The 22577-nt window shown below is 46.4% G+C and overlaps 1 protein-coding gene across 5 annotated transcripts in view; it reads right to left on the bottom strand.

The window, feature by feature from the left end:
* Positions 1 to 377: 377 nt before the first annotated feature.
* RALGDS (ral guanine nucleotide dissociation stimulator) overlaps positions 378 to 22577 on the bottom strand; it is a 98775-nt gene continuing 76575 nt past the window's right edge. The window contains exons 2-18 of one of the 5 annotated variants that reach the window (XM_043984992.1): positions 18907 to 19017; positions 18264 to 18457; positions 17626 to 17700; positions 16658 to 16851; positions 16302 to 16420; positions 15120 to 15335; positions 14415 to 14518; positions 14157 to 14241; positions 12531 to 12608; positions 11241 to 11327; positions 10424 to 10456; positions 10028 to 10149; positions 9485 to 9580; positions 9084 to 9285; positions 8155 to 8226; positions 5469 to 5583; positions 378 to 2662 (exon numbers count right to left, since the gene is read on the bottom strand). In XM_043984992.1, the coding sequence (XP_043840927.1) occupies positions 2487 to 2662; positions 5469 to 5583; positions 8155 to 8226; positions 9084 to 9285; positions 9485 to 9580; positions 10028 to 10149; positions 10424 to 10456; positions 11241 to 11327; positions 12531 to 12608; positions 14157 to 14241; positions 14415 to 14518; positions 15120 to 15335; positions 16302 to 16420; positions 16658 to 16851; positions 17626 to 17700; positions 18264 to 18457; positions 18907 to 19017 (2079 nt within the window). In that variant the 3' untranslated portion in view covers positions 378 to 2486. Of the gene's footprint in view, positions 2663 to 5468; positions 5584 to 8154; positions 8401 to 9083; positions 9286 to 9484; positions 9581 to 10027; positions 10150 to 10423; positions 10457 to 11240; positions 11328 to 12530; positions 12609 to 14156; positions 14242 to 14414; positions 14519 to 15119; positions 15336 to 16301; positions 16421 to 16657; positions 16852 to 17625; positions 17701 to 18263; positions 18458 to 18906; positions 19018 to 22577 lie in introns of all 5 variants that reach the window. The other 4 variants (XM_043984993.1, XM_043984995.1, XM_043984991.1 and 1 more) reach the window with 4 other exon arrangements.

Raw genomic sequence — 22577 nt, 5'->3', positions numbered from 1 at the left:
CTCATGTTTGCTTTCTTTGTAATGCCTGGAACTTAGCCTAGTGACACACAGCAAGTAAGTACTTAATGAGGGCTTGTAGACTCAGACATCATTCAGCCTCCATCTCTTCATGTATGTATCTTCAATAAGCTTGTTGGATTAGATGACAGAAGGGCCATAAGATCCCTTTTCCAGCTTTAACTCTATATGTGTTCCAACTTCCTTATTATTTTTTCTTTCTTTCTTTCTTTTTTTTTAGTGAGGCAATTGGGGTTAAGTGACTTCCCCAGGGTCACACGGCTAGTAAGTGTTAAGTGTCTGAGGCCAGATTTGAACTCGGGTACTCCTGACTCCAGGGCCAGTGCTCTATCCACTGCACCACCTAGGTGCCCCAACTTCCTTATTTTTTAAGATAGGGGAACCAAGTCTAGAAGAAACTACTTGCCCAGGTATTAACAGATCACACAGAAACATTAAGGGCTAGGATTCAAATCCAGGTCCTCTTACTCCAAATCAAGTATTGTATAGTACCATGCATGTGTTCTTAGGCAAGCAGGGTTTATTAACCTCTCTGGGCCTCAATGTTCCTTCCCAGCGAAGTGAAGGTATGGGAATAGAAGGCACATGAGGTCCTTTTGCTGTACTGACATTCTGGGATTTAGTTGTCTCCAAAGCCCCATCTCTGACCTGATACTTGATGTCTTCAGGCCTTTCTGTTTCATTCTGAGCAGTGTCGAGCTGGCTCCATGCTTGACCTTTACCCCCTTAGGGAAGCCTCTCTTCTTCAGGACAAAGTCATAGTTGACAATGGAGTTCATAGCACAGAGCTATGAACATCAGGAGCTTCATTAATGCTTATTGATTGATTGATATGACTCCCTGCAATGACTCCAAGCTCCTAGAGTAATCTGGCCAAGGGGCAAGCCTGGTCACTTCTTCTAGAACTATATCCCTTTCCTTCCCCACTTAAGGACCTAGTCAGGGATTACACAACTTCATTCCATCTAAAACATAACGGGATTTCGGGGTCAGGTTGGAAATCTGTAGGGAGAGGGGGTTTCCACTCCTACCATCTTGATATCCATATCCCCACACTTCAAACAATCTTACACACAATACAGGGATAGCTATGCTCACACCTCCGCACAGGACTATCCAGAAGTATTATTGTTACAGATGTGAAAACAGGTGTCCAGAAAGGAAGTCACTGTGACAAAGTACTAACTTTAGTGGCAAAAGTGGGACTAGAAGCCAGGCTTCCTGGTCTCAGTGTGCATTCTTTCTTAGCATCTCCCCTAGCCCCTTCCCACCTTCCCAAAGAGAATAAAGCACGTGTGCTGTGAGGGAGACCTGGGAGCACACACAGGTGACCAACTTCAGAGCAAAACAGAGAAACTCAAGCCATGGTTTAACAGGATTTAGTAGAATGTACAAGTCTAATGTTTTCTATTTACAACAAATAAATATTACCCCCCCCATCAGTAAACATTTTTCTTTTCTTTTTTGTTTTCTTTCTTTTTTTTTTTTACAAAAATTCAGTCATTTCCTTCTTTCCCCCACCCTAACTGCCCTCATTCATCATCTTATGATGTCTGCAAAGTCCAAGGTTAGTGGCACTTGGTGTGGTTGAGAATTCAACGTCAGCAGGAACCTGGCCTGACCCCTCCCCTTGCTCACCACAGTGAGTCATGCTGTATATTTACAGGGGCCCCTACCTCTCCCAGAGTGCAGAGGGAAGGGTCAGTGGGTCCTCCTTGCCCTGGTGTGTCCCTTGAGATAGAATCTTTGGTGCAGGTATAGGGCTAGAGATCTGGGAGGCAAAACCCGTGTTCTGGGGCCAGATCCAACTTATGGTGATTGGGAGAGAGAAATGCTCCACTCCCATGCCCCACCTCCACCCTGTATGGGAGTGACCATGGGGACACTGAGGGTGGATGACAGGGGTACAGGTGGGGCAGGTGACTGGGGAAACTCTGGAAGAAGTGTGGTCAAATCCTTTTGGGAATTAATGCTCCAGTATGCCCACTGGGCAAGGAATGTGGCAGTGACCATCAGCTTAGGAGCTGGAGATCCATTTGAAGAACAGTATCAGGGAGGGGATGGGGCACTGGTGCCCATTGGCAGAGTTCCTTGGCAAAAAAAGAAAATTGTTCTGTCTTCTGGTTCTTGTAAAGCAGAAGGCACCTAAGGCAATGAGGTGGTTGTTGGGGGTTGAGAAGAGGGGGTGGGAACCCGGTCAGCCCAAGTCTTAGGGGCGTCATATTGGGTAGGAAAGAGAGCACTCAAGTGTCCAAAACCACGTAGAAAAAAATCAAAGTGGGAAGGTGTCCCAAAAAAGTCCCTGAAGGTCAGGGGAGCTAATCTGTGCAGGAAGGTATGGGCAAAGACCCCGGTGGAAGGGACCCCGGTGGAAGGGACATGGGTGGGAAGCCCAGGCCTCTAAGTGCTTTGTGGCTCCAGGGAGAGGTGGTGAGGCCTAGGACCACTGCCCAAAGGAGGTGAGAGAGTTAGAAGATGCCTTTGGCGATCTTGAGGCCTTTCTGTTTCATTCTGGGCAGCGTCGAGCTGGCTCCATGCTTGACCTTTACCCCTTTAGGGAAGCCCCTCTTCTTCAGGACAAAGTCATAGTTGGCAGTGGAGTTCATAGCATAGAACACATTGGCGTTGTCTGGGATCTTCAGCTCTGAGGAGGGGAAAGAAAGGATCAGGTTAGCTGAGGTCCTTTCCAGATGGGCCAGTATAAGACCAACCAGTCTAAATGTAACTGGCCCAGGGCAGAGTTATTCCACAAGTCAAGACACTCCATTTCTTAACAGGTACACGAATATAAACAGAAGGAAAGAGTTCTCTGGGTGGTTGGGTTGAATTCAAGATGCCTGCTAAAGGAGGTGAGACTCTGGTGGGTCCCAATAGCATTGGGTAGTCTTGGCAGCACTCGATGTGTCTCAAGGGTTCCCTATTGTTCACCCCACTGTGATGAAATAATGGGATTTAGCAGATACTCAAAGACCCACCTGGAGATTAATCTAGACTGATTGAATCAAGTGAGAGTGATTGACTGCTGATTAAGCCTACTTCAAGTTAACTGGATTGTAATCACACCTGACTATCCCTTAAGAAGGTATTGTTCTCAGAAACTAGACTGTGAACTCAACTTGAGAACACCTTCAAAGCCAATGGATTTGGATGACGCCAACCAATCACCTTGAAGCAGTGTGTAAGGACCGCCTCTGTTCCAGATCTATAAAAAGGCTTCCACAAACAGCTTGCTATTGTGTTCCTGATTAAAGCAGGCTTGTGGAGGAGGACTTCAGGAAGAACCCAACCAGGCTGGAACTCTAGGCTAGACTGAAGCTGAAGCTTCTGATTGAAGGCGACCACAATTTAGATTTTAAACATCACACCACCAACTCTAAATAATGTCTGGATTTCACAGTCCTCCATGAACCAGCCCTAACCCACCTGTCGGTTATTTAATTCAAACATTTACTGAGCATCTATAATCCACTGAAAATCAGAGTCAAGAGAGTTTTTGCCTTTCTGTTCTCCCTGGGCTTGCCTTAGGATTGTGGTAAAAAAATGAAAGTTTTTAACTAACATTTAAGATTTGGACCGCCCTTTCAGGGAGGAGACCGTGACGAACAGCTGTGCGCCTGCTGATGCTCAGGAGAGCGTGACCAAGCACTCCACTTCCAGGGTGCGAGCTTAAAAACAGGAGAGAACGGAAGTGGTCAATCGCTCTCGACACACACTGGCTCAGGTTTGACAGCGTGCTCGGGTTATCGGCCCTGGTCCTCGGTGGCAACACATGCTTGATGCTGGTTTTCAGCCTGAGGGGTAGCTTTGGGATTCAGTGAGTTTTATAAAGAATATAGACTAAGCTTAGATCTAAGACTATTTATTTGTATTTCTACTTTCCTATTTCCCTAATCAGCATCACCTTGTTTGTTGGCTAATTAATTCCCAAACAATAAAAGCTAAGTAATCCATCTCTAATTAAAGCTCAGAGGCTTCTTTCTCTTACTGGTCTGGGAGATGTATAAGGGAAAGGTTAAAGGGGAGTTTAATGCTCTTATATCCAATTTTAAATCTCACAGGATAAGACATCACTGCTTAGTGGAGAGAGAGTTAGCTTCAAAGCTGGAAAGACTTGTATTCAGTCCTACCTCTGACTGTGTGACCCTGGCCAAGTCACTACTCTAGACCAAGGGGGTCAAACTCAAATAGAAACAAAAACCACTAAATGGTTTATAAGAATCCCCAATGCCACAGATTGACTTAGTTTTAGAATATGGCATCATCATTTCTTATTGCATTTTTATTTACTTTGTTAAATGTTTCCTAATTACAGTTTAATCTGTTTTAGGCTGTGCTCAGAGGTGTTGTAGTCTGATGTGGCCTGTTTGACATCTCTCCTCTATATAACTCTCTAAGACTGTAAGTTACTAAGGAGTATGGTAAGGGAAAAGCATTTATAAGTGTCTATGTGCCAGGTGGCACCATAGTGCACAGAAAGCCAGGACTGGAGTCAGAAAGACTCCATTTTAAGTTCAAATCCTGCCTCTGACACTTACTAGCTGTGTGACTCTGGGCAAGTCACTTCACCCTGTTTGCCTCAGTTTCCTCATCTGTAAAATGAGCTGGAGAAAGAAATGGCAAAGCACTCCAGCATCTTTGCCAAGAAACTCCAAATAGAGGCATGAAGGATCTGAAACAACTGAATAACATGTTCCAAGCACTCTTCTTAAGCCTCACAACAGCCCTGGGAGATAGGTGTTATTATGATCCCCATTTTGCAATTGAGGAAACTGAGGCAGACAACGTTTGAGTGACTTGCTCAGGGTCACACAGTAAGTGTCTGAGGCTAGATTTGTACTCAGGTCTTCCTGACTGGTCAGTGCCTATCGCTGCTATGTAAAGGGCCCACTGGTAGGGATAAGGAATACTGAGATGAAGAAGAGGTGGACACACCCCAATTGCCTCACTAAAAACAAAACAAAACAAAACAAAAGAAGAGGTGGACTCTGCCCCCAAAGAGATCACAGTCCAGTAGGGGAGACAGCACACATTCATGGATAATACTAGTTCAGGAAAGAATCAATAAATGCCATCAAAGAGGCAGATACAAAGTGCTTTGGCATGGCAAGGACTTTTGGTTTTATAGTCAATCCTCTATCATCTGTGAAAAAACAAAGCTGAAAATATTCAATCAACAAGTCACTTATAATGGCTTCAGAAAAGTTTTTTTAAGTTAAATATATTTCTATTGATTATGTTTGATTCAGGCTAACAGGAGAGGAAGATTGGGCATGCATCAGCTGTATGAGGAGGGGCTCTCTCTTCTGAGGGGACCTGGCATCTCTCTTCTGAGTTGCTAAAGGAGTTGGTCTGGGGTGAAAAGGTTGCTATAGAGCCACTAATTGAGGACATTATGGCCTGGAGAATCTGTGACCCTAAAAGGAGGCCAATGCGGGTAGTGGGAGCCCTACCTCTTTCCTCAGAGATAATCTGCACCAGCTCATAGTCCTCTGGCTGGTCGCCATCCAAGTTGTGTTTGACCATGGCTTTCCGAATCACCGCTGGGGTCTTATCCTGGCTTGTCACCTGGGGAAGGGGATAGGAAACATTAGATCTCAGGACTACAGTCCCCTAGATCAGCCAGCTCTCCACCCCCACCCAGAGCCATGGAATGTGGGAAGAGGGAACATGTGAGTGGAAAGGGCCCGAATCACAGAACATCACCCTGGGCTGGGTCCTCAGTGGTCACTATTCCAGCCTTTCTTCTGCACTGCTTAAAGCAGAGGGGCCGAACACGTGGCCCACAGGTCACATGAAGCCTACGACACTCCCCCTGAGTGCCATATGAACCAGATTTAAAAAGTAACGGGGAAATAGTGAACAAAGTAAATAAACACACAGTAAAACATTGATAATGTCACATTTTAAAACTAAGTCCATATGGGGCCTGCAGGGATCCTTCTGTATGGTTTAGTAGCCCCTTGCTCCTATTTGAGTCTGACATCACTGACTTAGAGGTGGGGTGGGGGAGTGGTGGCTGGAGTCATTCTCCTTTCAGATAGTTTTTGTTAGGAATTAATTTTATTCTACCAATCTAAATTTACCCTCTTCAATTTTTAACCATTACTGCTCACAAGACAGGTGACGATCCTGCTGTACCCTGTCCTGATCTAGTCACATCTAGAGTTCTGTGCTCAGTTCTGAGTTCCAAAGGAAATACAGTGATGAACCGGGAGTGTGCAGCGGATGACAACTAGGATAATGAAAGAACTCCAACACCGTGTCACGTGAGCCTATGAGTTCCTAGTTGCTTGGAGAACATGAGGGAGGTGTGGGTGGATGGGAGACATGATCGATGTCTTCAAGTGTCTGAAGGGCTTTCATGTGGAACACGATTGGTGCAAGAAAGCAGGACAAGGAGTAGTGGATGGAAGTGACACAAAACCAGACCTACACTTAAAAACCTAATAACGGGAGAGCTGACTGTCGCAGAGTGGACTGGATGGCCTTGGGTGGCAGGCATTGGGCTCCCTCTCAGTAGAGGAGAGACACTGGCATTCCACTGGCTGGAATGTTGGGGAAAGGATTCTATTTGGGGAATGGACTGGACTAGATCAACATCTTTCTAAGAAGTGATGGGCAGGGGCAGCTAGGTGGCGCAGTGGATAGAGCACCAGCCCTGGAGTCAGGAGGACTTGAGTTCAAATCCAGCCTCAGACACTTAACACTTACTAGCTATGTGACCCTGGACAAGTCACTTAACCTCAGTTGCCTCACTAAAAAAAAAAAAAAAAGTGGTGTGCAGACCTCTGGAAGTGGGGGTGGGGTAAGAGAGACCCCCTGTTGGGGTAAAAATCATTTTCATAATAATGTTTGGATTTCTAATCGGTAACTCGATAGATATTACCCACAAACGGGATGGGGGAGGAAGGATCTACAATAGTTTTCAAGAGTGTAAAGGGATCCTGAGACCAAGAAGTTTGAGATTTGTTGGACTAGATGGCTGCTGAGGTCCCTTAACACCTCTGACATTCTGTGATTTTGGTGAAATACTTAAAGACAGGGATTAGGATTTCCCTCCAAAGGCCTTTTCTTCTCCTCCAAGCAAAATGTTCTCATTTCTTTCAACTGAACCTAAAACGGCAGGAGCACATGATTTTTGACTGCCCTGGCTGCCCTCCTCTGGGCCAATTGGGTTCAGATGATCCAATCCCAACCTTCTTCTTTTACAGAAAAGGAAACTGGGGCCCAGGAGAGGAAGCACTTGCTGGAAATCTTGAAGCTGGTTCACAAGGAGCAGGAACTACAATGCAGGTTTATTCCAATGTTCTTTTTTTTTTTTTTGCAGGGCAATGGGGGTTAAGTGACTTGCCCAGGGTCACACAGCTAGTAAGTGTCAAGTGTCTGAGGCCGGATTTGAACTCAGGTACTCCTGAATCCAGGGCCGATGCTTTATCCACTGCGCCACCTAGCCACCCCTTAAATTAACCTTTTTTTTTTTTGAGGGGCAATGAGGGTTAAGTGACTTGCCCAGCATCACACAGCTAGTAATTGTCAAATGTCTGAGGTCAAATTTGAACTCAGGTCCTCCTGAATCTAAGGCCAGTGCTTTATCCACTGCGCCACCTAGCTGCCCCAGCTCTCTACAGAACAATTCTCCCTACACTTGGACGACTTGCTGTCCAATTCCCACTCCCCCCTTTTGCTTCTCCTTTCCAATGTTCCTTCCATGAAATTTCCTACCTCCCTAGCTTCCATTCCCCACCTTCTAAGTCAATCCTGATTTGACTCATTCTCCATTCTCCTCCTGCTCCATCCCAAAGAAAACCTCTAAAACAAATATTGCTAATACTGGAGACGAATAAGGGATCCCTGTGCTAGCTAGGACTTTCACCCCCAACCTTTCTATGGAATAAAAGGTCTGAGGATGGACTTTGAAGTCACTCAACCTATCCCATGCCTACAGGTGGGGATATACTCAAATCTCTCCAGAGAGATGGGCCTCCTTCCTGGAAATCTCCAGGCCCTGCTGCCCTTATTAGTCAAGCATTTCAGTGTTGAGTAGCCCACTCCATGTTCTACCCTAACGCTATGGGCACTATTTCCAAATCTCTTATCACAGCAGCAAGTGGGAATCAAGATAGGGAACTTACTCACCAGAACACTCTTGTACATGTTGCCATTGTCCACAGCCAGACTCACTCGAATGATACAGCAATCGTCAATCTGCTGATTGTAGAGGGGGAGGGAGAGGGAGGAGTAGCTGGAGATACCCGAGACGGAGCGCTTGTGGGTGCGGGAGGCAGTCACCGGCGTGGAGGAGACGGAGGAGGACGAGGCACTGCTGGAGCCGGACCCGATACCCGATGTGTCCAGGGAGGACAAGGATGTCGACTCCCAGAACTGGTGGGGATGGGGATTATTGGGAGTGGGGAGGGACAGAGATTTAGGAGGGGGCCCCGAGTGGCTGCCTTGGCCTGAACTGGGACTGGGGTAGAGATTCTCAACCCTTATCAGGCAAAAAGCACTAAGTTCATAGGAGGGAAGGTGTGGAGTAGATGCTGACCACATCCTAGACTCCTTCAATCCCCTTAGAGATCATGAGTTATGTATTGGTCTATGGCCTTCAAACCACCAGCACCACCAAGTGAATGTTACTATTCACTGAACAGCGATCGAGCCAGTGACTGTTTTCTGTTTTTCTTCTGTCTGCCCTCTGAGTTTTTTCTCTCCTTTCTCGGTGTTTCTCTTGAGCACCATCTCTCCCCTATCCCCAATAGGGTGGAGAGCCAAAGGATCATAGGATCACAAATCTAGTGCCTTCTGAAAAGACCTCAGAGGTCATCCAGTCCAATCCCCCCATTTTACAAATAAGAAAACTGAGGCCTGGAGAGGTTATGCTCACCATCATAGAGATAATATCTGAGGTAGGATTTGAGCCTGGGGCCTCTCACTCTCTCCTGTACAAAGCTGCTTCCCTGTCGCTGATAGAAGGGTTGAGAATCTCCCATGAGAATTGGGGATGAAGGCCAATGGCTGGAGAAGCCCAAACCCAAGGCTGGAGAAAGGGGAGCAGTGACACACACCTTTTTCTCCTGGCAGTCTGGAGACTCTGGGACGAAGGTGATGTTAATTTCTTCCACGTCTGAACTGGAGGAACCTGCTGAGGTGACGCTGAGGGAGTCTGCTCCATCCCCACTGCACAGGTAGGGCCCACACTTGAGCTGGTCGAAGGACTTGGAATGGGAACTGCCACTAGTGCTGGGCTCTGCACTGGGGGCCTGGCGACTGGAGGACAGGCCGTTTGTTACTCAGAGGCCAGCTCTGCCCGGGGGACACACCCCTCTCCCTCCATCCTCCACTGAAGATGCTTCATGATCCCAGACCTCCCAGCATGCTTCTCTGCTCCCCACAGAGGTCTCTTCCCTTGACTGCTCTGGGAGTCCCAGGGAGGGATAAGCAAACTCCGCCATTTCCAGATACCTACTCGCTCCATCGTTTGATAATCCCTGTGTTCTTCTTGGCCTTCAGGGTGTTACTGGCAGATTCTGACAGGGGTTCCAGCTCACAGGACAAACTATAACTGGGCAGCCAGAGAGCAAAGCCAGTGAATGATGGGGACTGGGGTGGGGTGGAAAATGGGGCAGGGCAAATTTAATGGCCCTTCCCTCCCACCCAAGACACACTTTTTTTGTTTGTTTGTTTTGCTAGTTTTTGCAGGGCAATGAGGGTTAAGTGACTTGCCCAAGGTCACACAGTTAGTTAAGTGTCAAGTGTCTGAGGCTGGATTTGAACTCAGGTCCTCCTGAATCCAAGGCCAGTGCTTTATCCACTGCACCACCTAGCTGCCCTCAAGACACACTTTTTTATCCAGGTGAAATCAAGTTAGAATGAAGCCCTAGGGTAGCCTAGAATGGCAAAATTTCCCACCAAAGAGCAATAAATATCTGGGATGGGGAGGAGTGGAGTGGGTGGCGGTCAGGAGGCGTGGTCTCATGGACGGACTAGGAGATGGGGACCTGACACTTACCTCTCAGATTCACTGAGCTTCTCCATGCTATGGAACCAAGCTGTAAAGCGAACTTCTGGTGTGAAACTGTAATTGTTGCAGGCTGACTGCAGCAGCTTGATCTGGGCAATCACTTCAAACTCCTGGAAGGAGAAGACAGGATTGAATATGAAGAGGGGGGCCGTTTCCCTGCCCCCCCCGACCCCGCAAGGATGGGAACATGTAAGACACTTTCTGCTTCCCAGCTTTCCTCCCCCCAAGTGACCTTCACCCTTTCCATCGAGGCCTAGCCCAGAGCCCTCCCTCATCACCCCAAGTCTATCCTGCTCCCTCCTTCTTTTGAAGGCCCACTGGCTGCCAATAGCAGGGCTAACACCCTTCCCCTTCTGGTCCCCCAGACGGCTACTTCATGCTCACCTTTCTCCTCTTCTCAAAGTTGATCAGGCCCCCCTGAAAAGAAGAAATCCCACACATGGGTCAAGCCAAGCCTGGGGAGGCACAGAACCCATCCACTTTTGTTAGTCTAATAGCATCCCCAGCTAGCTCCTGGCCTGCAGTAGAGCATGGCTCCACCAGGGGGCAGTGCGCACACACCCACTGCAGGGTTGGACTCCCAGCTAAGCTTCAGAGGTGTGTGGAAAGGGGGTTTCTCCACTGAGTTCGAAGGGAGCCAGGCTCAGTAGCTAACCAGCCCAGAGAGAGGAGGTTTCTTCCCCTAAATAGGACTCCTCCAATCCCCAAAGGATAATCAAACACAGAAACAGATGATCCAAACTGGAAGGGCCCTCAGAACATAAGAGTGTCACAGCCGGAAGGGACTGTAGAGATCCCCTTGCCCAGCCCCCTTAATTTATAGATTAGAAAACAAAAAACCCAGAGAGGGCAAGAGACCTGATACATATCAAGCTGCTCGTTAGCACAAAGTGGGACCATCCATCCCCTGTCCTATCGGTACCTCCTGACTCCTATCTTCCAGACTAGAATGTGAGCTCCTCAGAGGCAGGACTTGCCTTCTTATCTAGTGCTTACCATAGTGTAATGTCTGTCACATAGTTGGCACTTTAAAAATGCTTTTTAAGTTAGAGATTAGTGTAGAGGAGTCTGTCAGGGGACTGGTTCCTTCCCCAGGGAGTCTGAAGTGGGTAGCCCTCTACTCCAAGTCCTGGGGAGATGATGATCTTGCATGGTCCCCTTCTCCCTCAACCCTGGGAGCCTGAGCAAAAGGGTCACTTACATCCAGGTAGTCCTTCATAGCTGTGTCCAGCATCACCAGGTCTGTGAGGAAGGTGCCAAGGTATGGAATAGTGCCTTGCATGACGCCCTGGAGCATGGGGAGGGAGAGCTGAATCAGTGCAGTTTAATGGCTCTCTGTGTACGTCTCTCTTGCCTCCTAGACTTGGTCTTTATCCCTGGCACAGGAAGCCTTCTCTATGCCAGGGGGAAAACCCTGGAGACCTGAAAAGGTGTCTCAGGCATTCTCCACATTCCCCTCTAAGCTCCATTCCCCCAAGCCCTTGTCGCTCCCAGACATTTCCTCCCTACTAATCCTCAGCAAAAATATGAAGTTGATGAAGTCTCCCTACTCTCTCCCTTTTAGGATTATAGTCCCACCACCTAATCTAACCCCCTAATTTTACATATGAGGAACCTGAGGGCTAGGATGGACTTGCAGAGTCGAGATTCAAACCTATGTCTCTTAAGGGTTCCCCTCCTGATCTTGGTCTCTCTGGTGTTTCATCTCTTGCTCTCACACTCACAGGTAACTAGTTAGTCCATGTCCCTTTCTGACCTGGCTAACTTAAGTCCAGGTGTTAAATGATAAAGGCTTGAGCTATATCTTCTCTTGGTGGGAGTAGGGGAAGGGGTGAAAGCCCCCATCTTCAGAGAGGTTTTCAAGATCCAAAGGAATGTTTCTCCAATAGAAGCATGTTGGGCAGTGTGACAAATAGTGGAGGGAAGATAGGGGCAGTGGACCAGCTCAGAACTCTCTCTCTTTTTTTTTTAAGTGAGGCAATTGGGGTTAAGTGACTTGCCCAAGGTCACACAGCTAGTAAGTGTTAAGTGTCTGAGGCCAGATTTGAACTCAGGTACTCCTGACTCCAGGGCCGGTGCTCTATCCTCTGCGCCACCTAGCTGCCCAGAACTCTCTCAAATAATGGGGAGGGTGACTACTCACTCACGCATCTTATAACGTTAGGCCCTGATCTCCTTTTGTCTCTATCCCCTTCTCTCTGCCTCCCCTTAGCTGAGCTCTTCCCTAGAGGCCCAGATCAATAGGACCATAGCTTTAGAGCCGGAAGGGGTCTTAGAGGTCATTTAGTCCAACCAGAGGAAACCAAGGCCCAGGGAAGTAAAATCATTTCCCCAAGGCCACACGGTGTAGTAGGAAGTAGATCTGGGAGTTGAACCCGGGTCCTCTGATTCCAAATCCCACATACCCCATCAGCGTAAGTACCACCTTGGGTCACCCCATCTCACCCTGGGGTTCAGACGACGCTAATTCAGCTGTGTTCTATCCACTTACCATCTCCCGCTGCTGCTGCTGCCTCTTTTGGGCTCTCTTGGGGTTGATTTCTAGTGTGGCAAACTTTGAGGTCCCCTCCTAGCAACGAAGAGTAAATAGGTAGTGAAGAAGAGAGATTAGATAATCAACTGAAGCATATAATGTCAGAACTGGCAAAACCTTAAAAACCAACTACCAAGACTCTCATTTTACAAATGAAGAAAGTATGATTTGCTCTATCTACGCTGCCAACCTTCTCTCCCTTCATTTCCTTTTGGGAATCAGACCCTTACCTGAAAGAGATATCAGAGGTCATCTAATCTAACCCCTCATTTTACAGATCAAGACACTGGGGAAATTAAGTGATTTGCTTAAGGTCACCAGTCAGTAAATAGCAAAAGACGGGATTTGAATTCAAGAACTCTGATTGCAGGGTCGGCATTTTTTCCTCTTTTCTTAAAGCAGCTAGGTGACAAAGTAGACACTGAATACCACTGGGCCTGGAGTCAGAAAGACCTGAGTGCAAAGCTGGCCTCAGACACTTAGTAGCTGGGTTGTTTTTTCAGTTATTTTTTAGTTATGTCTGACTCTTTGACCCCATTTGGGTTTTTTTGTTTTGTTTTGTTTTTTGGTGAGGCATTTGGGGTTAAGTGACTTGCCTAGCGTCACACAGCTAGTAATTGTTAAGTGTCTGAGGCCAGATTTGAACTCAGGTCCTCCTGAATCCAGGGCCAGTAAGTGCTCTATCCACCGCACCACCTAGCTGCCCGACATTTGGGGTTTTCTTGACAAAGATACTGGAGTGGTTTGCCATTGCCTTCTCTAGCTCATCATTTACAGGTGAGGAAATTGAGGCAAATAGGGTTAAGTGACTTGCCCAGGGTCACATAGTAAGTGTCTGAGACCAGATTTGAACTCATGAACACGAGTATTCTTGACTCCAGGCTCAGTACTCTATTGCACACCTGGGCAAGTCGCTTAACTTCTGTCTGTTCCAGTTTCCTCATCTGTGAAATGAGAATGATAATGATAATGATACCTCCCAGGGTTGTTGTGAGGATGAAATGGTATAATTATTTGTGAAGTGCTTTGCAAACCTTTAAGTGCTATATAAATGCTATTAATTACTATTCTCTTCTTCCAGGGACTACTGTTCCTTGCAAAACCACCTCCCTAGCCAAGTCTTGGTGGGATTAGGCTGCCTTCTGATGCTAAAAGACTTTTTTACCTCTCTACCCAATCACTGATACATCAAGCTATGGCAAACGTTGCTTTTGTGGGTTTTTGAATAACTGGCTTGTATTCTGTCCTTTCTCAGAAGGAAAGATGGGGCAGGGGCAGGGGCTAGAGTTCCTGGACTTGCCCTGCTTAATGACTTGGCCTCTTGGGCATTTTACCCATTGTTTTCCTTGCTTGCTAGGCTCCCCAGGCCTGGCACCAAAATGGCTCCTTCCCCTTCCGTATTGTCCTATTCTTTTTTTTTGGGGGGGGGGGCAGGCAATGGGGGTTAAGTGACTTGCCCAGGGTCACACAGCTAGTAAGTATCAAATGTCTGAAGCCAGATTTGAACTCAGGTACTCCTGAATCCAGGGCCAGTGCTTTAACCACTGTGCCATCTAGCTGCCCCCATATTGTCCTATTCTTTACCTTAATGAGGAGCTCCCGGCTTAGTGAGTGGTTGTTCTCATCAGAGAAGATCTCTGACAGCTCATGGAAGATTCGGAAACTTTCCCTGTAATGTGGGGCAAGAGAAGCAAGATAAAAGTTGGAGATGGAGGCCAGACAAACCAGGGAGGACCGCTCCCACCCAACCAGCCAGCCTACCCAAGTCTTATTCTTTGAGGTGGCATCTGTCAAACAGGATATTTGCATATGTAAAATAGCCATGGCAGAAGGGTTACCTACCTTGCCACTTCATCCCAGGTCTTCCTTAGGCGATGAACTGCATTGCACTGCAGGGCAGAGAGGATGGCACGGAGGGAGGAGAAGTTTTTGAGTATTCGGCATTCCTGATGGACAGAAGAGGACACAGAAATGAGGGGCTATAGGATTGAGAAAATCCTGCCTGTTGTGCCCGCTGCTGCCTCCCCCTCCAAGCCCCATCAGGATTTCATTCTTCCTGTCCCCAGACTAGATGATCTTTCTGATCCCCCAAAGAGAGACTTCCTGTACAGGATCCTCCTGAGGTCCCAGAGGACCTCTATTCAGATATTTCCCCACAAGATCCAGAACTGTTAGAAGGTAGATTTTGGCTTGTTATGAGGAAGGGATTCCTGACCATTCCAGAAACCTAAGAACAGACTGAGTCACCTTAGGAGGTAGTAGGCCACCTACTGGTCATTAGAAGTGTACAAGCAGAGGCCTAAATGACTATTTCTTGGGATTGCTATGGAGGGATACCTGTGTGGGCTGGGAGGGAGGCTAAACTTGATGCAACTTTAAGAGGCCATGATTCTTAGAGGCTGGAATTTTAGGACAGAGAAAAGAGGGAATCTCAATGGAACAGGAATAATGGAAGGGGCTAGCAGGTTATAATCCTCAAAGCCGCAGCCCCGCCATGCAATGCTCCCTCCTCATCATGATCCCCATTGGTGACAGTCTCCTCCGTACCCGAGCCACCTCAATCCACCGCTCCACCACCTTGGCTCGCTGCTGGGGCTTCAGACCTCGGTCTCCTAGACATGTGGCAATGACGCAGTTGGTGACACAGTTGAACTGGGAGACAGTGGCCCGAATGGTGGGTGCCAAGTGTTCATTGCCTTTTTTGTCTCTCTGGGACCAGATGCAGCCCAGGCAGTGATAGGGGACCACCTTCTTAAACAGCTCCTGGGAAAGAGATAAATGGAATTGGCCCCGTCCCATTAATCCTACCAAAACCTCCTCATTCTTGGGCCTTGAGGCATCAAGGGTCTCATCTGAAAGAGAGAAGGTGGGCTTTTGGCATCTGTATCAAGGCTATTCAGGGATGAGAACATGGTGCTAATAAATTTAAGGTTTTTAATCTCTTCTCAGGACAAGGAATCTTGACTGAATTGTTAGTTATAACCGACTGTCTAGCAAACATAGGCCTTTGGTTACAAAGAGGGCTGGGGTAATATTGCGCAGATAGTGAGTGGTATAGCAAAGAAGACCTAGGATTGGATTCAGGAAGCCCTGGGTTAATAGTCTGGCTCCAGCACTTAACAATGTAGAGAAAAAACTGAGACTGAGAAAGAATAAGTTAACTTCTCCAGGTTCAAACCAAGATCTTCCTGATCTGAAATCCTGTTCTCTATCCATCATGCCAACTTAATGCTGAAGAAATATCAGTTATTTCTAGACAACCTGTTTCCATTCCTGGGGGACATTTCCATTCCACTTGGAAGAGGAACCCTAAGTGCCCACTGAAGGTAGAAATAGGAATATCACCTCCAAATAGGAAAGCTGCTCCATTTCACATTCTAAGTGTCCTCAAATCATCGTCATGTTTGTGTCTGTCTCCCAGCTACAACAGAGCTCCCTGAGGGTAGGGAATGTCTTCCACTCCTTGTGTGCCCTTCTCCAAAGTACCCCAAACTGAGGACTCAGTATTATTGTCTGTGAGGTCAGCAAGCTGGAGGGAAAGCCTAGGGTGATCTGGGACACTGTCCTCTTCTCAGGAATATAACAAATCCTAAGTGGTCAGAAGGCTCCCCCCACACCCCGCACTGGCTTGAAAGGTCCCTAGGCAATGTCTATAAGAGGGCAGAAGGCTTTGGAAAGACTACAGGGAAAGGTATACCCTGGTGATGCCAACATAAGCCAGCCACTAACCGCATCCATTAATGTGAACTGTTCTGCGACCATCTCTGGAGAGAAGACCAGGAAGTCAGGTTTTCCTTCTCCCAGTCCATTTTCTTCTGTCAGATGGAAGGAGCAGACAGACTCTGGGACTACAGGAATGGGAACAAAAGAGACCCAGGAGATCACAACTACATTTCCCCTTTAATTCTTCTATTAACAAGATCCATTTCTATTAGGAAACTTTCCAGGTTAACCCAATCCATGATCCAACTCAAAGAAAAATGCAACCTAGGACCTCCTTAGCCCTTGCCAATCCTGTAGGGGCTCACCATTGTGTCATCCTGGCCCTGATTCCCTTTTTCTAATAAGGAAAGAACCCTTCTCACCTTCTGGCTCTGCCTCACTGGGTTCCTGTCTCTGGAACTGGGCGAGGAGGAGGTGGGCTCGGCGTTCAAGGTCTGAACCAGGGATGTTGTGCTGAACATAGGAGACGAGCTGTTTGAGGCAGGTGAAGTCTGGGGGCTGTCGAAAGTCCTCAGAGTATTGGTCCAACCAGGCTCCCAGAATGGAGGAAATGGTGCTAAGGAAGGAGGGATTCAGGGGGCAAGGGCTTCAGCATCACGGGGTGGAAAGGCACTAGACTAGAAGTTAGGAGACTCCTTGACCCCTCCGACCTCAGTTTACTCTGTTACAAAAGGATGGAGTTGGGCTATCTGATTTCTAAAAACTTAGAGATCTAACGTTCTATGATTTCCCCCACCCTATACTCTGACAGCAAATATAGACTGTATCATACAACCTAACCCTTAATTAAACTGTAAATTCTTTAAAGTCGGGCACTGTTTCTCTCCTCCCTCTTCTGTATTCTTCATAGTACCTACCATAAAAGACTTACAGATGACTGATAACTCTTCCCTCCCATTATGCACCTTGTAGAACCTCTGAGATCCACCTGGCTGTGGATAAGTAGGATCCTGAAAACTAGGTTCTGTCTTGCCATGATACCCAAGATGTCTGACTTACAGCAATGTTTAACTTTTTCCTCCTCCCCCTCATTGGAAACTCCCTCCCCTCCACCTTCCATAAGGAGGGACTAGGAGAACTGGATAAGGTGAACTTTTCTTGGGTGACTTGGGGAGGGTGATACCTTGTCCTGCTGAGGTCTCAAATAATAGCCCACACCCTGGGTCATTATTGATCCCTATCTTCCTAGGAGAGACTTAGAAGACCTGTATGGTGAGTCAGAACTCTAACCCTATCCCTTACAAATGACCCCGGGGCCCTTACACACTGCATGCAGCCCTCCCACATGCAAGGGAATGGTTACTTCCTCTCAGCCCCAAGCCCAGCTTACTTTTTTAGCTCCAGCCGGTCATCTGTGGCCTGCTGCCCACGATCCCCATTGGCTTGAGGGTGTAGTCGGCCATACCTGGTTGGATGATCAAGGATAATGCATTAGACCCCAGGCTCTGAAGGAGCATGCCATTCCCATGTCTAAAATAGTATTTTAATTTTATTACTCTTAAAAATCAATAAGCATATATTTCCTCTTGCAACACCCCCGCACCCCTAAACTGATCAACAACAACAAAGAATATTCTTGGAAGAAATATGCTTAATGAAGCAAAGTAAATTCCCCCATCCATGTACAAAAATGGGCATCTCATTCTGCATTCCTAGTCCATCCTCTCCCAGCAAGGCAGTGGCTAACATGCTTCCATTCTGGTTCTTTAGAATTATCCCCACACCTTTTCTAGAGCTCTCCAAGAATCTCTCTTCTTCCCCCATCTGTGATTCCTGGGAGTCTGTCTACTCAGTCTAAGACAAAGGGTAGGTATAGTTTCTTCATTGCTGAGGCGAGGAAAAAACCAATTGGGGAACTAGAGGCAAGTGGGACCAGGACTGAAGGGTGCTGGGAGGTGGTTAATGGACATGGCTCTAGAATGGGTGGTGGGAAATGGGAAGGATCCTTCTGGGGTAAGGCTCACTCACCTGTTGAGCAGGAGATCCAGCACCTGTTTGGTGGTGGCAAAGGCACGGTAGGTACACAGGAAGATGGTGACATAGGTGGAGTCATTGCCTCTGAAGGCTGATACCAAGTATTCCACCAGTTTCTCCAGCGTCCCTGCCTTGATGGTACGAACTTTGCAGGTCTCATACAAGTTCAAAGCAGACTCATTCTCAAACTTGGGAGTGGAGAGAAGAGAAAGAGGATCATTCCTCTGCCCCCACCGATGTTCCCAGAGACACTGGGAAGTCTGTGTGTCCCATTCTCCCAAGCACAGAAACACAATTTCCCAAAATAAAGAAGCCAAGAGGGAAGAAATTTAATTGAGGAGCATGTATAACAGACTATGTTGAGAGTTGGGGTGGGGGGAAGAAAAGTCAGCCCAAATGGGACTGAAAGGACAACAAACTGTGCTCCTGACATAGTGGAAATATGGGGTTAGAGGCAAAAACATGGGTTTGAATCCCAGCTTTGCCCCTTATTCTCCATGTGACAGTGAGCAGTCACTTAACCTCTATTAGCCTCAGTTTCCCCTTCTACAAAGGGGTCATACTAGATAATCCCTCAGGTGCCTTTTATCTCTAAATCCCATGCTCTACTTCCCAACCCCTGGGGTCATTCACTTACCCCCAGCCATCGCTGTCCCTTGTTGGCGGTGTGATGGAGTTGTACTTTACGCAGAGAGATACTGTAGATGATGTCATCTGCCAGCTCTTCTCCAATCTCCTGTGTGGAGCTCTGTAATGAGAATGTCCCACAGATGATCCTTGCAAGAGGAGCCCCAAGAACACTGCATGGCCCATGTTCCCTGGCATACTTTCTTTTGCTAATCTCCGCCCCCCCCCAAGTAAATGAAACAAAGGCTGTCCTCTAGAGAAGGCCTTTGTTTTGTAGAGTGAGAAAAGCACCAGACTGGGAGTCAGAAATGGGGTTCGAGTCCCAGTTCTGCCACTGACTGGCTGTGTGATCTGAGGAAGACACTTTAATAGCCCTGTGTTTCAGTTTCCTTATCTGTAAAATGGGGTTAACAATCCCTTTCCTGTATTCCTTCCACGGTTGTTTCAGGAACCAAAAGACACGGGCTCATTGGGGATCATGGATTGAGATTTGGAAGGAATCTTAGAAGCCATGGAGTCCACCCTACCATTTTACACATGAGGAAACTGAGTCACAGAGAAGTTAAACAACTGTGGCAGAATTTGAACCAGGTCTTCTTGAATCCAAGTTTAGTGCCCCATTCATTGTGCTATCCTTCCTCCCTGAGAACATCTACAATATTAAAGTGCTCTATAAACAGTACATTGCTATACAAATATATGGAAATAGCACCATCACCATGACCCATCATCTTTTCCCAAGCCATGTAGGAGGTTTAGGGACAAGCCTTTTTGGGGCGCCGAAATCCTGAGTCTTTCTGGCACCCCAAGAGAATCCCAGGCCAATTGTGGGAATACTTCTCCTGGGAAGTATTCCTTTCCCACCCACCTTTAGCCAGTCCCCAGAGATTAGAACCCAAGATGATGGTAGGGAGGGTATAACTAGGGGTGGGTAGTTGGAGAAGCAGCTGTGAACACAATTATCACCCCAAACTATGCAGATGATGCCCAGATTTATATATTTATCTGTAACCTTTCTCCTGAACTCTATCATCTCAACATGTTCAATACCAAGTTCTTCATCTTCTCCACGTGCCCTTCCTCTAAACTGCCCTTTTTCTATTAAATAATAGAATAACCTCCCTGTGCCCTCAGTTTCCTTTTCTTTCTCTTTTCCTACATATTTAAATAGTTGCCAAGTCCCATAGATTCTTTATTCATAACTTTGCTTATATTCATCCCAGTTTTTATCCCTATGGCTGTGGCTGCCACACCCCCAACTTATACCTCCCTCATCATTTTCTTGCCTAGATTATTAATCACTTTCAGTAGAACTTAATATATTCCTGTAGAATGTATCCTCAAGGAGGGACAGGGAATTTAATTTTGTCTTAGTATACCTAGCACAGCATTCAAGAGAACTTCTCTCCCTACTGGTACAGATTATACATTAGTTCTTCACAGAGGTTCTATTCAACATACCGCAGACCTTCCTCTGATTGGTTCTCTCTCTCTTTCTCTCTCTCTCTCTCTCTCTCTCTCTCTCTCTCTCTCTCTCTCCCTCCCTCCCTCCCTCTTAACCTCGTATACATTGATATCCTTCACATAGTTGTCAAAGTAATCTAAGGCCGACATGTGACCATGCCACTTCCTGTGTAAAAACCATCAATGGCTCCCTATTACCTCTAGGATAAAACATATATTCCTCAGCCTGCATGTTAAGGCCCTCAATAATCTGACTCAAATTTTTCTGTCTCTGTCTTTCTTTCCTTTCTCTTTCTCTACACACACACATACACACGAACAAACAAACATGAATATTTTAATATCTAAAGACCAGAAAAAAGGATTGGGTATGAAACTGAACTTCTATTACCTTCAGTTTTTTAAGTGTTATGTTAAATTCAATGCAGTAGTAATAAAACTGTCCTGTTTATGTGTCCCCTTCTGAACTTTCATCTGTGTATGCCTCATTGTACACTAAAAAAAAGCTTCACTTATACTCTTCCTTCCTTCCTTCCTTCTTTCTTTCTTTCTTTCTTTCTTTCTTTCTTTCTTTCTTTCTTTCTTTCTTTCTTTCTTTCTTTCTTTCTTTCTTTCTTTCATCACTATGACTACCCATGAACCTCCTCCAAAACTGAAGCCCTCCCTCCTAACAAATATAGGCAAACAGAACAAGATAAATGCACTATATCTGAAAATGTATGTTATATTTCACAGCAATATTCTATTACCTCTCTCCCAAGGTTCCTAACTTTCCAGCCTTATTATGTTCTAGCTAAATGGATGAATGGATGAAAAGTTACTTGCTAAGTGCTTACTAGGTGCTAAGTACTATAAACCCTGGGAATTACAATACCAAAAAAAAAAAAAAAAAGATAGTCACTGACCTCAAGGAGCTGAACTTATATTTCTAATGAGGGTGACAACACATAGGGGAGTGGTAACCAGGGAGAGATACTTTGGTCCAGAAAGTTACAGGGATGATGGGTAGTGTCATGAGGGTCATAGAGACCTTCCAAAAGGGATGGCTGAGTCTATTTGGTATAGGGGTGTGTGTGTGTGTGTGTGTGTGTGTGTGTGTGTGTGTGTGTGTAGAGAGAGAGAGACAGAGAGAGATGGAAAGAGATGGAAAGAGGGAGAAAAGAGAGAGGTATTGGCCAGGGTAGGTCCACTGGGCCAAGGTTGTTGGGAAGGCAGCCAGAGACCACTGAGGCATAGCTTGGGGCTTTGCCTGCCTCAAGGAGTAGGCCCAAAGAGGAAATCACTGATGAGGGGGGTGGGGAGAGAAAGAGGCAAGATGGAAATTTCAGAGATGAAGATGAAAGTGTTATAGCTTCCGAGGCATGGTCTGTGGTGTGGGTGGCAAACCAGATCATCAGCAGTATTTAATAATTTGGATACCCATCTCTCAGCCCCCATGTGTTGCCACAAGTGATACACTATTTCTAGACATTGCCCCTCCTTAACCCCCTTAAGGCAGGGAGGTTACAGCAAATAGAGTCCTTGAGTTCAAACTTTGCCTTACAGACTTACTGGATGTATCACCCTGGGCAGTCATGTAACCTACCTGTATCTCAGTTTACTAAGTTGTAAAATTAGGGGGCTGGACTCAATGACTTCTTAGGTCTCTTCCTGCTCTACTTCTATGACTTAATGGTCCCATTTCTTGGATTTCTTTTCTTCCTTCAAAGTTCAGTTCAGGTAGTACCTCTTCCTCCAGGAAGCTTTCCCTAATGCCTTTAGTCTAAAGGTTTTTAACTTTTGCGTCCTGGACCCCTTTGTCAGGCTGGTGGACCCTTTCTCAGGATAATGTTAGTTTTGTTTGTTTGTTTTTTGCAGGGCAATGAGGGTTAAGTGACTTACACAGAGTCAAGCTAATGTTTTTAAATGCACAAAATAAATAGGATTACAAAGGAAACCAACAGTATTGAAATTTAGTTTCACAATTAAGAAAACAAAAGAAGTTTATGGACCCCATGTAAAGAAGCCCTGATCTAGTTGTTAGTATCCTTTCTCAAAATACTCAATATTAAAAAAAAATACTCAATATTTACTTGCCTATGTACATGTTGCGTCTCCCCAGAAGAATATACAAGCTCCTTGAGGGGAGGGATCATTTTAAAAATTTCGCCTTTGTATCTCTAGTGCCTAACATGATTCTTGTGTCTAGGAGGTGGTTAATGTTTCTTGAGTTGAACT

Source organism: Dromiciops gliroides, chromosome 2, assembly GCF_019393635.1.
Source record: "Dromiciops gliroides isolate mDroGli1 chromosome 2, mDroGli1.pri, whole genome shotgun sequence".
Taxonomy (NCBI): Eukaryota; Metazoa; Chordata; class Mammalia; order Microbiotheria; family Microbiotheriidae; genus Dromiciops; species Dromiciops gliroides.
Note: the sequence above shows the minus strand (reverse complement) of the source record. Positions and strands in the feature narration are given on the sequence as shown.